Source organism: Delphinus delphis, chromosome 17 (assembly GCF_949987515.2).
Source record: "Delphinus delphis chromosome 17, mDelDel1.2, whole genome shotgun sequence".
Taxonomy (NCBI): domain Eukaryota; kingdom Metazoa; phylum Chordata; class Mammalia; order Artiodactyla; family Delphinidae; genus Delphinus; species Delphinus delphis.
Window position 1 is genome coordinate 77,495,482 of NC_082699.1, and position 15,023 is coordinate 77,510,504.

At 49.3% G+C, this 15,023-nt stretch overlaps 1 protein-coding gene across 5 annotated transcripts in view; it reads right to left on the bottom strand.

Moving 5' to 3' along the window:
* Positions 1-1,563: 1,563 nt before the first annotated feature.
* Positions 1,564-15,023, bottom strand: part of AGO2 (argonaute RISC catalytic component 2) — a 104,108-nt gene continuing 90,648 nt past the window's right edge. For 3 of the 5 annotated variants that reach the window (XM_059995239.1, XM_059995238.1, XM_059995236.1), the window contains 3 exons: positions 11,535-11,636; positions 9,324-9,523; positions 1,564-8,871 (listed from right to left, as the gene is read on the bottom strand). In XM_059995239.1, coding sequence (XP_059851222.1) covers positions 8,763-8,871; positions 9,324-9,523; positions 11,535-11,636 — 411 coding nt within the window. In that variant the 3' untranslated portion in view covers positions 1,564-8,762. Of the gene's footprint in view, positions 8,872-9,323; positions 9,524-10,503; positions 10,644-11,534; positions 11,637-15,023 lie in introns of all 5 variants that reach the window. The other 2 variants (XM_069539994.1, XM_059995237.1) reach the window with 2 other exon arrangements.

Consider the following 15,023-nt stretch of genomic DNA (forward strand, 5'->3'; position numbering starts at 1 on the left):
ACTTTTGAATTCATTTTTGTTTTTTTCAATTATTTTATAAAAATAAAATAAAACTAGAAAAGTCGATAAAACTCAGGGTTAAAACCCCTCAATACATATTAGGTAAGTAATCTGAAGTGTACCAGAGGTAAGAAAAAATCTGGATTTAGACACTACATTCTTGTATTTAATGAATAATTAGCCACTTTGCTGCACAGAAACTTACAATTATTCCCTTAAAACTTTTTAAAAAGTAAAAACTCACTTGCCGCTACAGTTACAAAACATGAATTTATACCTTCAACAACTACATGTAAAATCCACTATCAAACTCAGGAGGCGAATTTCAGTTCAGTGCTAAACCGCAGACTTCCAGGGTTTTAGTCGCGTGTCTATTTGGCTTTGAAGAGGAGCCCACGTCATCGCTGTGTTACGACCCCCCAAAGCCGCCCGCAGCCCCCCCCGGTGCCTGGTGCCTCTGCCTTTCAGAACAGAGGATATGGGGGAGACGGAAGGGCCAAGAGCTGCCACCTTGAAGGCTTTTCTAGACAGTTTAAAGTAAGTAACACTGGGTTATTTCCCCCGCTTAAAACCATCCACTGACAGAGAAGGGTGGCTTTTAACTAGACTGTCGGCCAAGAAAACTGCTCAACTCAATACCTGGCTTGGAAAAGTCAGAGCTAAAACCCGCATCTTCGAGACATCAAAACCCGAGTCCTCCGTGCACAGCTCCAGGTGACACCACTCCCGAGGAAGCAGTTTCCCAGCACGTCACAAAACAACAACAACGCGGGGCACTCCGACAACTGAAATGGCACCTGACATCTGAGGACTTCCCACGCATTTCACAAAGACAGGACTCCGATTCCAATTCCTTTTTGAAAACAATCTAGTTCCATTACGCTCAACATTCTCATTGAGTGACCTTGAGAACAAACCCCCCAGGTTTGCCGGCGGTCACGGTCAGCACCCGACTGGGAGCGGGGTCCTGTGGACGGACGTGCTCAGGGCCTGGGAGGAGCCACGCGGCCAGAACCCGGCGATTTCCCGCAGGAGCCAGTGCCCAGGAGCCGAGGAGCGGTGCGGCTTCCAAGGCAGAGCGCCGGTGCCTGAGCGTGCGCCGGGCCAGGCTTCCTTCCCAACAACGCAGCCGCACCGTGGTTTCGAAAGGACACTGAGGACTGGACTTGAAAGGCACGGAGGCTGAGACGGGGTCTCCAGAACACGTTCAGTCTGGCACCCCTGGCCTCTGGAGGCCTGGGCACCGCCTGCCCCCTGGGTCAGAGGGGCTGCCCTCTCCCACCCCGCAGCATCGTTCCCAGCATCTCCAGAGTCCAGAGGAGCCCTGGGCCCCCCAGTTCCGTCCAGCGGGGCCGGGCAGCCCATCCGCATCGCACCCCCCCCAGCCCGGTAGGTGGTGGTGGGCGGCGAGGGGGCACATTCCTAGCATCAACTCATGGTTCTGAGGACCTTGAAGATTCCGGAAGTACCGAATGAGGTTGGCCTGAACATCGAGCTCCTGGAGACACTTGGGGGGGGGGGGGGGGGAGGAGTCAATATTTGGTGTTGTAGCTTTAACTCTGAACTACTTGAGGCCAAGGAAGTTGTAACTAGGCGATCATTCAGCCTCCTCCAACCGCCTAAAGAAGGGGGGTGAGGTGAGGACCCAAGCCTACAGTCACACCACCAAGGGCGTTTAAAGATCTAACGCACCTGAATTTTTCACATCAACCAATAAGACAGAAAAGTATTAACAAAAGCACCAGTAATCTTCAGTTCCCTCATCTTTAATGATCTTTCATGAACGCAAAGATGCTGGGGGAGGCCCACGTCGGGACGCTGGGGACATGAGTGCAGAAAGCAGGTGGGAGATCTGAGTCAACGGCTGACATCACTAAAGCGAGGAGCCGGCCGCCGCGCAGCGGCCCCCGAAAAGCCCTGTATGGGTTTCTGGCTGAAAATGAGGCCACTTCAGCGGAGCCCAGCAACCCCAGAAGCAGGTCAGCAGAGGTAGCGGACGCTCCCCAGTGTCCACGCTTCTCAGGGTGGTCTGTGTCTATAGGACAGCACGACTGCAGAATTACACGTTCTTAGACTGCAAAGGACACTTGGTGCTTTCGGAATTAAAGCGCAGCACGCGGCGTTGAAGGCCAGGACTTCCTTGTAATGGCACACCTGGAACCTCTCTGGGCCAAAGTCAAGGTCTGATGAGCGCCCAGAAGAGAGCGGAGCCGCCTCCTCACACCCAGACGCCTGCAACTGCAACACCGCCCAACCGTCCCTCCAGAACTCAGGAGCAAACCAGCGCAAGTGATCGGGAGCAAAAGCTCACCTTCTGAAGACGAGAGAACACGAGGAACCTAAAGAAAAGACGCGAAGGAGCAGGGGGGCGACACTGACCAACCCACAGCAGCGTGCGAGCAGATGAGATTTCTGACAGCAAAGTGGTTCATGACACGTGATGCCGAGCTCTCCCAGGCCAGTCTTCCCGCAGGCTGGCATCCTGGTCCAGGGCGCCAGCAGCAGGAACCCCTACTTCAAGACGCTGCCGCCCTGGACCCTGTGCTCCTTTCAAGCAAAGGGCCTTGGATTTGAACAGAACCTTTTGCTTTCAAACCTTAGCTCACTTTAAAGTATAGCGTGATTAGTAACTCAAGGCTCCCAAGTCAAAGGTCAACGACATCTGCACTGCATTTTGAAACCATGCAGCTACTGAAGTACTATTTGCACAAGAGTCGGTGTTTAAGCACCTTTGTGATTTTACAGAGTGTACAAAAAGGGAGAAGGGAGTAGAAGGAGACACTTTCAACCCATTCATAAGTAAAGCAGAAAAAAAAAGTGCTTCCTTATGTCAAATAGGAAAGTGAAAAGCCAGGACAGTGGGTCGCTTCCAGGTCCCACCACACACGGCCCTGCACCTGAGGACGGTGCAGAAAGGCCCTTGTGTTTCCTTCCTGCTGGCCACTGAGAGTCCTAACATCTCGGAGCCGGGCAGCCCTGAGGAGTCCCTGGTCCACCCTGGACACGCAGAGAGGGAGGAGGGGACTGCCCGTGGGTCACAGTATGGCACACACATTTTCAAGCCAGAACTGAACAGAGAGATGTTCACAATTCAGTTGATTCAGGCAACATTTTGGCTATTTTCAGTGTGGATAGCTACACTTAAAAGCAAACATGAATCTATTGAGAATTCAGAGGTAGCCTTTATCTGCGTTTATTTATTTATTTTTAAACTAAAAGGTATTAGAAACCACCTTCTGTAGTGATATGGCTAAGCCAATACATTCACTTTAGACAATAAAATGGCAAAAGATCCAAAAAAGCACTAAGTGAGGGCACCGAGGTGGCATCGACGCGACACTAACACACACTCAGATGGCTGGTTTGGGTGGAAAAGCTCCTTTGTGTGTCTGATACTGTGTAACCTGATCACAGACAGAACTACACACTGTGGACTGGAGCACACACTTCTCATCTGGCCAAATCACGAGGCCTAAAGGAACAGCCTGCCTTTCAGGTCTGCCTGGCACCTATGGGTTAAGCCACAAATGACAGTTTTGACATAACAGCGACCTCATGGCTTTCAAATGACGGGTGACCAAAGAGAAGCAAGGGAGGCCCTGACTCTCTAGTAACATTGGCCGTTCAGATGCTTCCTATCCAAGCTGTCAAATGCTGGAGGGAGCTAGCAGCAAATGCTTTAGGGAGTCATGGCAAATAATGAGGAATTAAACAGACCAGAAGCATTCAAAGGATTTACAATTAATCCTCTTAGAATTAAATCTCAGACCGCAAGGAGAGAGCACACTCTTCTTCCAATACACTGCAAACTTCCTTCCAGAAAAAGACAGCAACGAGGCTAATCTGTCCTTCATGAATGGTCAACACACACACATACACATGGCTGTAGAGGGGGAAGGGCAGCGGCCAGCCCACACGGCTCTAACACATAATACTGAAAAACGTGGCAGGATCACTAAAACAAAGCAACGCATCGTATTACATCATTTCTGCTATCCTAAATCTATTTACAGTCATTTCAAACAGGTACAGCAGATGCAAAGTTGGACATAATAAAAAGGAAGCTGTCAAAAAATCAGTGCAATTATTTCGAGTTGAAAATTTTCCTTACAAAAGAAGTCAGCATGTGTGTGTAACACGGACAGCCCTATTACGAAGTCACACGTGCACTGTGTCTACACTGAGAAACGTCACAGCAGCCGAAACTGCTGGCACGGCAGCTAGAGAGAATATTCTTGGTTACTTTGGGGGAGGGCTTAAAATACAAAGTATTTGCATTCTGAAAGTGAGGCGTATGAACACTGAGGAAGTTTCTATTCATTGTACATTCCTTTTCTCATGAGCGTGAGAGATGAGTTAAAGAGAGGTCACAGGGAAATTTCTATGGCTTGTCTGGGCCACTGGGATTGTCCACTCTCTGGATTATGTCAACGTCTAAAGCTCCTCCTAATGGAACTGCCTTAGGTGTAGGAAAATGCCCATGAAAAATCCTCTGAACTGCCCAACAGATCAAAGTCCCACTCAAGGACTCCATCCAGATCCTGACGGGTGGCTCCACGAAACAGCCTAGTGCTTCCACGGCGCCAAGCAACGAAGAGAAGCCGCCCCAGCCTTCAGAGGCCTCCTCGAGACAGTCTGGTGTCCCAACTGCACAACGCTTGGCCGGTCTACCCTTAACATATTGTATCAAATATATAATCTGACTGAAAAACTGCCTTGTAAAAATAAAATTTAAGTCACCCTGCAGATCAATGTTAAATTACATTGCTGCGTATATAAGAAAAACAATTCATCCAGAAAAATTACATTTGTGGCTTTCAAAAATAAATCATCCAGCAAACTTGCAGGTAAACATTAGGTAATTTATAAAAGTTGGGGAAAAGAATTTCTATCATATTCATCAGGTACCACATGCACTGGAATATCCGTATCAGCCAAATGAAACCAGAGCAGAAAGGAAACAATAAATAGCAACATTTGCATTTAACAACAATAAAAATAACATACAATATAACATCGACACCCACCCGCCCACAACCCTGCTGCAGGAATTGAACTTCAACTGTCTCTTCGAATGAGCACACGCCGGGGTAAACATCACAACAGCACTGCTTACGGCCAGACTCACACAGCACGGAAATCACTCCACTTCCAACAAGTCCCTCCTGGGGAAGCCAGCGCAGTGGCCAGGGATCGCTCGTGGTTCTAGAGTGCAAACATCCATGCACGGGAGTGTGAGGACACTACCAAAAAGCAACACAATCTTGAAAAGAGAAAGCAGACCCTAAAGTGTAGTATCAAGTGTATATGTGAAGTCTTCTCAAAACAGAAAACCAAAACCAAAATAAAACAATCCCTTTCTAAAAGTATAGGTGTGCCCAGCTTTACAACATTTATCTGAACTAGGAACATCTGAGCTTATTATAATAAGTACACAAACAGCAGGATGGAATCTCAGCAGGGCCAAAGGGCTCTCCTACAAAACGGCGACTCGAAGCAGCTCCCCCGGGTTTCTTTCATCGCTTAGCTATTAGGGTGAGAGCTTGTCGAACGTAATAGGAAGTGGTGAAGGGATGGGAATATGTTAACTTTTCTTACGGTGAATATTTTAAAATATATTAGGAAGAGTACCAGGATAAGGGTCTAATTGGGAGACCTCTTCTGAAGAGATAAACCCCAGTTTTTCTTTGAAATTAATCCAGATTTCTACTTCATAATTTTCACATTCAGTTTGCTTAAAGCAAGGCACACCTTACTTAGTGGGGTCAGGCAAAGCCGGCGAGTGGACACCTCTGCAATTTGCACAGCCCCGCACAGGCCTCAGGAAACCTGTCAAACGCAGGCAGAGGCCGGAGGTGCCCGGAGCCCTTCTCCGGCGGCCACGAGGTTGCCCTGGGCGGGCGTGACCCACACAGAACGGGCAGGGCCCCTCTTGGCTTCCACGCGAACAGGGCTTGGACTTATTCTACTGCACCTTGAGGTTTTACGCTGTCTCAAAATTTATCCTAATAATGGGGGGGGGGGATTGGTAGAAATTTGGGAAAACAGTTCTTTACCTGAGAAATTGTAACTACAGCCATTTGAATTCTGAACCATCAGACATGTACAAGGTATGCAGCTAACCCAGCTGGAGACATTTGCTTTATGAATGCTTTTAAGTAGTAAAAGTTTTATAAAACAAGCGCAGGGCTGTAACAAGTACCTTTCTCAAAGTACTCTGGCCCTCTAGAAAGAAAACTTTTCCTTCAAAAGGATTTTTCAAAAATTTAGGTCTCATTTTCTGCCAGCCTGTGATCCTGCCCAGTGTATTCGCTTAGAAAACGTTTCCCTGCATTGCTGGGGAGTCCCTCCCTGCTGGGCCCTCAGTGCTTGAGGGAGCACACTCTCCAGAAGGCTCTAGATTAGAGGTTCTCGGACTCCAGGCAGCCCTGGACCCCCAGCTGATGGTGTAAAACGCAGATGCCCAGCCGCCACCCCAGAGGCCGCAGCGTGCACAGGAGTCACAGCGTTTTTACGGCCAACGCCCCGACCACCGAGATCCTGTTGCAAGTGGTAGAAACATACCTTCGAGACACACGGTTCTAGATGATCCTAAAAATGACTGAAAACTAACCTAAGTTCAGATTTTAAAAGTGTATTAGTGAAAAGGTTCCCTCCTTAGCTTGAACGCTCCCGGTAACTTAAGCCACGAGTGTACTGGTGTCCTTCCGAACAGGAGAAGGTGCCACTTGCTAACGAAGTGACAGGGAATTGCAACATTTTTAGAGCAGAGGCTTCTGTCATTTAAAAAGACAAAAAAAAATAGATACAGCAAGAAGAGACTAATGCCATTAATAAGACACCCACATGCACACACGTGCGCGCGCACACACGCACGCACACACACACACACACGCACACACGCACGCACACACACACACCACTCTTGAGTATATATTGTCACAAACAATAGTCACCCCTTTGTCGTTGCCGCCAAAATCCAGGCCGAGTGTCCATGACAGCGCTTCCCCGCCCCCGCGGAGCCCTCACACAAGACCAAGGCGGGCGCTGACCCCAGCACGAGGCACCCTGGTTGGGACCCTCACTCCACCACAGTGCCAGAGGTAATGTCAGGCCGGGATGGGAGGGCCGTCAGCAGGGCCAGAGGAAACCTACAGAGCACGAAGCAGCACTAGGGAAAGGCTCATCTCCTTCCTAGAATCTCTGTACTGAACGTGGATTGGATTCTCAGAAAACCGCCTACAAGGACAAAAAGCCCACTGCGCACAAACGGAGCCCTCTGCTGTCAGCCCTGTCGAGCTGTCCACGGTATCATTCTTAGTGCAACGGATTCTAGATTGGCAAACCCACGTCCGGGGCCCAGCACGCAAATCCTAGCAGAAGGGTCTGCCTCTGCTGCTGGCTTCGCCATCAGCCATCCTCCCGAGGGCTGGGCTCCTTCGCGGAACGCGGGCCTCGCAGCCCGCAGAGCGCCACCACCGACAGCCTTCTCTGTGTTTCAGTGCATAGATCCTATGACGCTTGTCTAACAAACCACACGCAGAGAGAAGTGCACGCTGATACGCAGACTCATTCCCAGGAGTGGAAGGATACATACATTCCATTTGTGCTTAATTGGCTGAGCGACACACGGGGATGAGGCGGGGAGGGGAGTGACTGCTGGAAGCACACTCCGTCCTCCTGAGGGTCCAGGCTGCGCGGTCTACACGAGGGGGTGGGCCGCGGGCACTGAGTCAATTGCATACTCCTGTACTTAAGCACTGAGAAACCACAAGGGTGGTCCAGGCTCCAGGCTCCAAAACACTCTTGATATGCTAAACAGATCACAAAAGCACCCCGTAGTCAGTAAAATGAAAAACAGCATCTATCTATCACATTAATACTGCAAACCAGATATATATACTTTTCTCTTACATTAAAGACATAACAGTGAAAAAGGATTGTACTGTATTTATCACCACAGACCCGTATTCTTTAGAAACTTTGGAAAATAAATGTCACAGTCCTATAGGACAAATCTTATGATTAGACTGTCGGCATATTGTCTTTTTTCTTTTTTTAAATAAATTTTTATTAAAATGGCACTTGTCTGCCAATCCCTCTGGACCTATAAATGTTGTAAACACACACGGCCCACCTTCTGCCACCCCTCCTTCCTTCGGGCTGAGTGAAAGGCGGGCAGTGGCAGAACGAGAGACACCAGGGCGCCTCGCCTGGCCCCTGCCCTCGGATCCCGGGCAGCTGGTGGGAGCCGGGTCAGGAGCACACAGGTGTCACTCTGAAATAAACTCTAGTGACAGCATCAGAATGTTCAAGGCTTTAAAACCACAATGTGTTTATGTTGCTTTCACTCTCACAGAACGTTCACAGCTAGTTTGAGCCCATCAATTTCATATAGAATCATGTGTTAAAAACAAGTAAATCGAACGACCAAATAAATTAAAAATGTTTTAAAGCCCTGAGTTCATAGACTGGTTTTAGGAGATTTTTAGGAAACACGGGACTCTATTTTCATAAGCAGCTTATAAGATTTTGGCAAACCATATTTCCTACGACAATGGGGTCTCATACAGGTCTGCAGTTCAAAATCCAAGTTTGAAATCTGGGACGGAAGGCATTCTGGAAAGTGGAGAATCTACTAAAATCAATGGCGTTTCATGTTCGATGCTGGCTGTCACGGAAGGGCTGGGCATTTGTTGGTCTGAGTGTAGCTGGTCTCATGTGAATCCAACTCGGTACACAATCGTAAACACTAAAGCATGTCAAGCAAAGTACATGGTGCGCAGCGTGTCCTGATGGACCTGGACTGCCTTTGCCAACGCCTGGTGGTCTCGTCCGTTACTCTGCCCGGAGGTATGGCTTCCTTCAGCACTGTGGGGGTGGGGGACAGAGAGAGAGAGAGAGAGAGAGAGAGAAAGAGAGAGAGAGAGAGGGAGGGAGGGAGGGAGGGAAGGAGGGAGGGAGAGAGGGAGGGAGGGAGGGAGGGAGGGAGGGAGGGAGGGAGGGAAGGAGGGAGGGAGAGAGGGAGGGAGGGAGGGAGGGAGAGATAGAGGGATACGGATAGGGAGGGAGAGAGAGAGAGAGAGAGAGCGCAGCCTTTAACGCACCATGAGGCAGCACACTGATAGCTAAGTTAGGACCACGCACCAGCCATCTGGGGAGGCAGCCACACAGCTAACAAATGGCGGTGAAGATGCTAGCTTTTGGGTGTCTGTGTCACGGTCGGCTCCAGCCACTGGGACCCCACTGCTTCCCATTCCAGAAAAGCAGATGCCAAAGCCTGTTGCAGAAACGATCCCAGCCAGGAAGGGCGTGCCACTCACCTATCGTGCTCTTTATCCACCAGGTGGTACCTGGCCCGGAAGGCCACCAGGTGAGCATAGTATGCTGGCGCCGGGATGGACACGGAGCGCGTGCAGCGCACGTAGGTGTGACACAGCTGGTAGGTGAGAATCTGCAGCTCATCGGAAGAGAAACGATTGTCATCCCAAAGCACGTGATAGTGGGAAGGCCTGCTTGTTCCCTAAAAGCAGATCAGAGGGTCAGAGAGGTAAACATGCAAGAGAGAAGTCCAGAACTCACCTGCAAAGGGTGCTGCCGAGAGAAGCTGTGCTTCCACCCTACGGTAGAATCCTTCACAGAGGATACAGTGGGAGGACGTTCAGTGGCAAGAAGGTATTTATATTATCCTACTATGTATCATTATAAACGGGCATCAGAGCCACATATTCTATGACCCCCTACTGGTAAAATAACAGACTATACACACAATTATTTGTGTAGAGAAAACTCATAGGAAAGATATAATACAGAGATGGTTGTTTGGAGGATAATGTCATTTGTACATACTAGGTTTTCTACAATGCTTTATTTATAAAGGCAAGAAGAAATCTCTAATAAGTTACATATTAACGCCTTTAAAATGGGAGTTTGCACATATATTTATTTTGTGCGGTGTGGAATCTTTCAAAACTGAAGGAGGTGGGGTTGGTCGCCTGGCCCATGCCTGCCGGGGCTCAGGTGCCGGCAGAGCCGCTGCACTGCTCGCCGGGGCACCCATGACCGGTCAGCCAGGAGCGCGCTTGAGGGAAGGGCCTTTCTCTGGCTTCTCCCCACCTGCCTTCCCTGCCACTCAACCCAAGCCAGCCAACAAGCAGGCCCTTCCTGACTCTCTGTCTGTGTTCAGGCCCCTGGAGACTGGTGAGCGGCAGACGCTCTTATCCTCTGATGAAGCACACATTCTGCGCCCCACTTTCAGCATTTAATCGGTGGCTGTCACGGGGGCCTGCGGGCAGTGGGGTATTTTGTATCAGAGGGTGTGCCGAGGACATGGCAACCACAGCAGAGCAGGACCCCTTGAGGCCCATTTTGTCAAAGCACTTAAACGTCTCTAGTGCGAGATTTCCCCCATTAGAAAGTGCCTGTGCAGAAAATGCAGGGAGGCAGGTTTACCCCTTAAACAAACCAGAGGCCCCGGGGCCGGGGGGAGAGGGCTCCACCCACCAGGAGGGAAGCCGGGCTGGCCTGCACAGAAAAAGCGCCCGCCCGACACGGAAGCCATCGCGGGGACAGACGTGCCCGGGAAACACTGCGGAAGCCTCCGTCCTCTCTGAGCCACGTTCCTCTTCTTCCTTTTTAACAACCTTTAAAAATGTACACACGGCTCAGCCCTCAGGCTGCACCCTGACAGGCTGCAGGCTGGGTGTGGCCCACGGGCCAGTCTGCCAAGTCCTGTTCTAGAGCCACGGTGACGTGAAGGACGTGCAGGTGTATTTCCCGTGGCAGAAGTACAAAGTTTACGGCAAGCCCTCCAAGTTTAAGTTCAAATCCCTTGGGGATGGATATCTAAGTCCTCACTTATAACTTGAAACACCCAAAAGCCCCTCTGTGGTGAAGCAGGACGGGCACCCAGAGCTAAGTCCCTCCTGTCCCAAGGGGCACAGCCTCGCAGATGCTGGTGGCTCAGCTCTGACAACAGGTGCGCTGGACGTGGCACCTCTGAGGTGGCAGCATCCTCTCAGAATCACTTGTGGCAAAGCTGTGGGTCTCTTCGCCGGGAGGGACAAGGAATGCCACGTGCTGACCTTCCCCGCACACCAGTGCCCGTGCGTGGCGGGCACGCAAGGCTGACCCCGCCGCTCCGTCACCTCTCATACCCCATCCAGCTCGCCGAACTCCAAGCACACAGGGACGCCACTTGTCCCCGCCAGCCTGCCTGGCCCTCACGCTCACTGCTCCTTCTTCCTGGACCTCATCTCGGCTAAAATGGGAACCCACTCCCGGCCCAGCACAGCACCCCAGTGGGTCCTCCATCCGCAACACCTGATGGTTCTCGGCCTCCACGGTTCACTGGTCAACCGCCTGCGTCCCCTTGGGATGGACTGGCGCCCCATCCGTGCTGTTCACCACCACATCCCCAGTGCCCACGGGAGCACCTGGCACAAGGTTTGTGCTCTGCAGGTGTTTGCCGAATGTGTGGACGACACCCCAGAGACACCAACCAAGACTGTGCAAAGTGGACCCTCTGTCCTTACCTGGATGCCAGCATGACTACACAGGTAGAAGTCAAACTCGGTCGGGTGGGTGATTTTTGTGTCCACGGTCGTCCCTGCTGGAATGTTTCCGCTCTTCCCCACCTTCAGCAACACAGGAGCCCATTAGACACGCCCAGGGGACAACAGGGCAAAGCAAGCAGGCAAGCAGGCAAGACGCAGCCGCACTGCCTTCTGCTCTGACGTCTTTAAATTGGCCAATACATTTGCTCAGTGCCATGGCATTAAAATTTAACATATACTAACAACTGAAATCAAATTAATTCCTGTTCTCTTTGGGCTGGGGTTATTTTTCGCCATCTCATAAAGGCCCCTGAGGGAAATGCAGAGTCTTCCCTTCACTGAAGCATGTGCGTGGGCCACGTGAAGGGTCTTCATTATTGTTGAGGCCAAGATGGAAACTGTCACCGACATAACAAATCTAAGACCAGACGACGGACACGTGACAGCCGTCACCTGCCCATGTGCGCCTGCGTGCGCGCGCGCGCGCACACACACACACACACACACACACACACACAAAATACTCAAGGCAGAAGAGCTAGAAAACCCTGACAGCTGTCAAGAACTTCCCCACTCTACCAGGGGTTCAATCACCACCACCAGGGAGGGCGGGTTGCTCCACCAGAGGCCACCCAAGGAGCTGGGGTGTGGGAGGGACTACAAATTCTACCAAACCACTTAACTCTCAGTTTACACTCTAGCATCGAAAAACCACCAAACATCCAGCTACGCTACTGAAACAGCAAAACTCCCAATCAGTCACGAAGTCACTGATTGATTTTTTTTTTTTTACTCGTGCAATTTCAAATATACGTACAAAAAAGAGAATCTCCAGTGTAACCCCTCTGCACCTGCAGATGTGTGTGTGTTTTTACTTCTTCTCAACCTTTTTTTATACCTTCAGATTATTTATTTGTGTATTTATTTGTTCATTTATTTATAGCTGCGTTGGGTCTTCGTTGCTGCATGCGGGCTTTCTCTAGTTGCGGCGAGCGGGGGCTACTCTTTGTTGTGGTGCGTGGGCTTCTCACTGCGGTGGCTTCTCTTGTTGCGGAGCACGGGCCCTAGGCATGCAGGCTCAGTAGTTGCGGCGCACGAGCTTAGTTGCTTCGTAGTATGTGGGATCTTCCTGGACCAGGGCTCGAACCCGTGTCCCCTGCATTGGCAGGTAGGATTCTTAACCACTGCACCACCAGGGAAGTCCCAGATTTTTAAAAGAAGTAAAATATTTGAAGAGTGCCCACGTTTGCACCCCTCCCACGCTGCGGTCTCAAACCTAGGCTTTATTACTCCTACACATGCTTTATTCTCTGCCACACATTCAGGTCTCCGTTAGCACCATATTGTGTTACTTTGCACATTTTAAAACTGTAGGGGCTTCCCTGGTGGCGCAGTGGTTAAGAATCCACCTGCCGATGCAGGGGACATGGGTTTGAGCGCTGGTCTGGGAAGATCCCACATGCCACGGAGCAACGAAGCCCATGTGCCACAACTACTGAGCCTGCACTCTAGAGCCCGCGAGCCACAACTACTGAAGCCCGTGCACCTAGAGCCCGTGCTCTACAACAAGAGAAGCCACTGCAATGAGAAGCCGGCGCACCACAACGAGGAGTAGCCTCTGCTCACCGCAACTAGAGAAAGCCCATGCGTAGCAACGAAGACCCAGTGCAGCCAAAAATAAATAAGTAAAATAAATACATAAATTTATTAAAAAAACAAAACTGTATACATGTATCCTATGTTTTGCTACTTTCTGTTTTTGCTCTGTATTACAATTTTGAGATGCAGTCATTTGGTAGATATAGTTTATTATTTTTCATTGCTGTACAAGAGCCAATATATAAATACATCACCACCTTTTCTCCTGTTAACAGATTGATTTTTTGCTATTATAAACAATACTGCCAGAATATTCTTACAGAATACATGTCTTCTTGTACACAAGTGTGTGAGCTCCTCCAGGGTAGATCTCTAGAATTGCCAAACAGCGTTCCAAGTTGGTTACCCATTTGTATTCCCATCTGAAGTGTAGGAGAGTCCTCTTCATAATAATGCCTTTACTCTGTGCTAAGTGCTCTGCGTGTTAGCTCCGCGAACCCTCCCAACATCCTCAGAAGGTGGTCCAGGGGGTAGAGGGGCTGACAGCTTGTGGTCACGTAGCCAGGATGCTGAGGGGGTGGACTGGAGCCAGGTTATCCGGCTCCAGACCCTTTGCTCCTCATCACGGCACCCACATCCTTGACATTTGGTATTTATCAGGCTAACCTCATAATGTGAGTCCCCCCGACTTTTCCCGTTCTCTGAAATACTTTATACAAGATTATTCTTCGAAGGTCTGGTAAAGCTTGCCTGTAAAAATCTCTGGACTAACTTCATAAAATAAGCTAAGTAGTTTCCCCCTTTTTCCTATGCTCTGCCACACTTTAAGGTAATCTATTCCTGAAGCCTTAGTAAAGCTTGCCTGTAAAACTCTCTGGGCCTGATGCCTTTTGGAACAATGACTGGACTATCTTACTCAGCTGATTTTGGTAACTTATGTAATTCTACAAACAAGTGTTTGTTTCTTCTCAGTTTTCCAATGTGTTGTCATGAAGTTGTTATCATTCCATTATGATTCAAATAACACATACTCCCTCTGCAGCCATTGTTGCCCTTCTGTTCCCAACGTAATTACAAGTGTTCTTTTTGTTGAGTCTTGCTGGGTTTATCTATCTTCAGAGAAGTACCTTTTGCTTGCGTTAATATGCTCTATTGCTTCTTCATTTTCTAGTTCACGATTTTCTATTCTGAGAGAGAAAGTGGGGTGCTGGAATAAGCTGACTTTGAGCCCTCCCGACTCCTGGCAAGAGAAGTCTGCAGGCTGAGGTGGCAAGGGGCCTATGCACACCAACTCCTCAGCTTTCCCTTGACCACTGGGACTGACATCCTTCCTGTAGCTTCAGACTTATTCATGGCTCTCTTTCTTGTCTCACAACAAAAGCACCTATGTCTAGACTCTTACCTATGTCTAGACTCTTACCTATGTCTAGACTCTTACCTATGTCTAGACTCTTACCTATGTCTAGACTCTTACCTATGTCTAGACTCTTACCTGTAAATGCCTGCTTTAGTGCACTGCACAAGGTTTGATAGGAAATTCTCGTTTTTGTTCATTTCTAATCATTTCACAATTGATTATTCTCTTTACATTTTTATTTATTTTTTATTTTTTTTATTTTTTTTTTTTCTGAAAGTCAAGAAGGGAATACTCCTGAGGCTCTGTTCTGACTACTTTTCAGGCTCCACAAGGAAATAATAAGAATTCACAATAATCTACTAATTGATACAAAGGAAAGTTATTTCGTTGTGAGCCTGGACTTAGTATGTGTTAAATAATGGTGAAACCGTGCACCTCAGACTGGGACTTGAACCCACACAGGCGGGACTCGAACCCGGCCAACACCCAGTCTTCCAACTGAGATCACACAC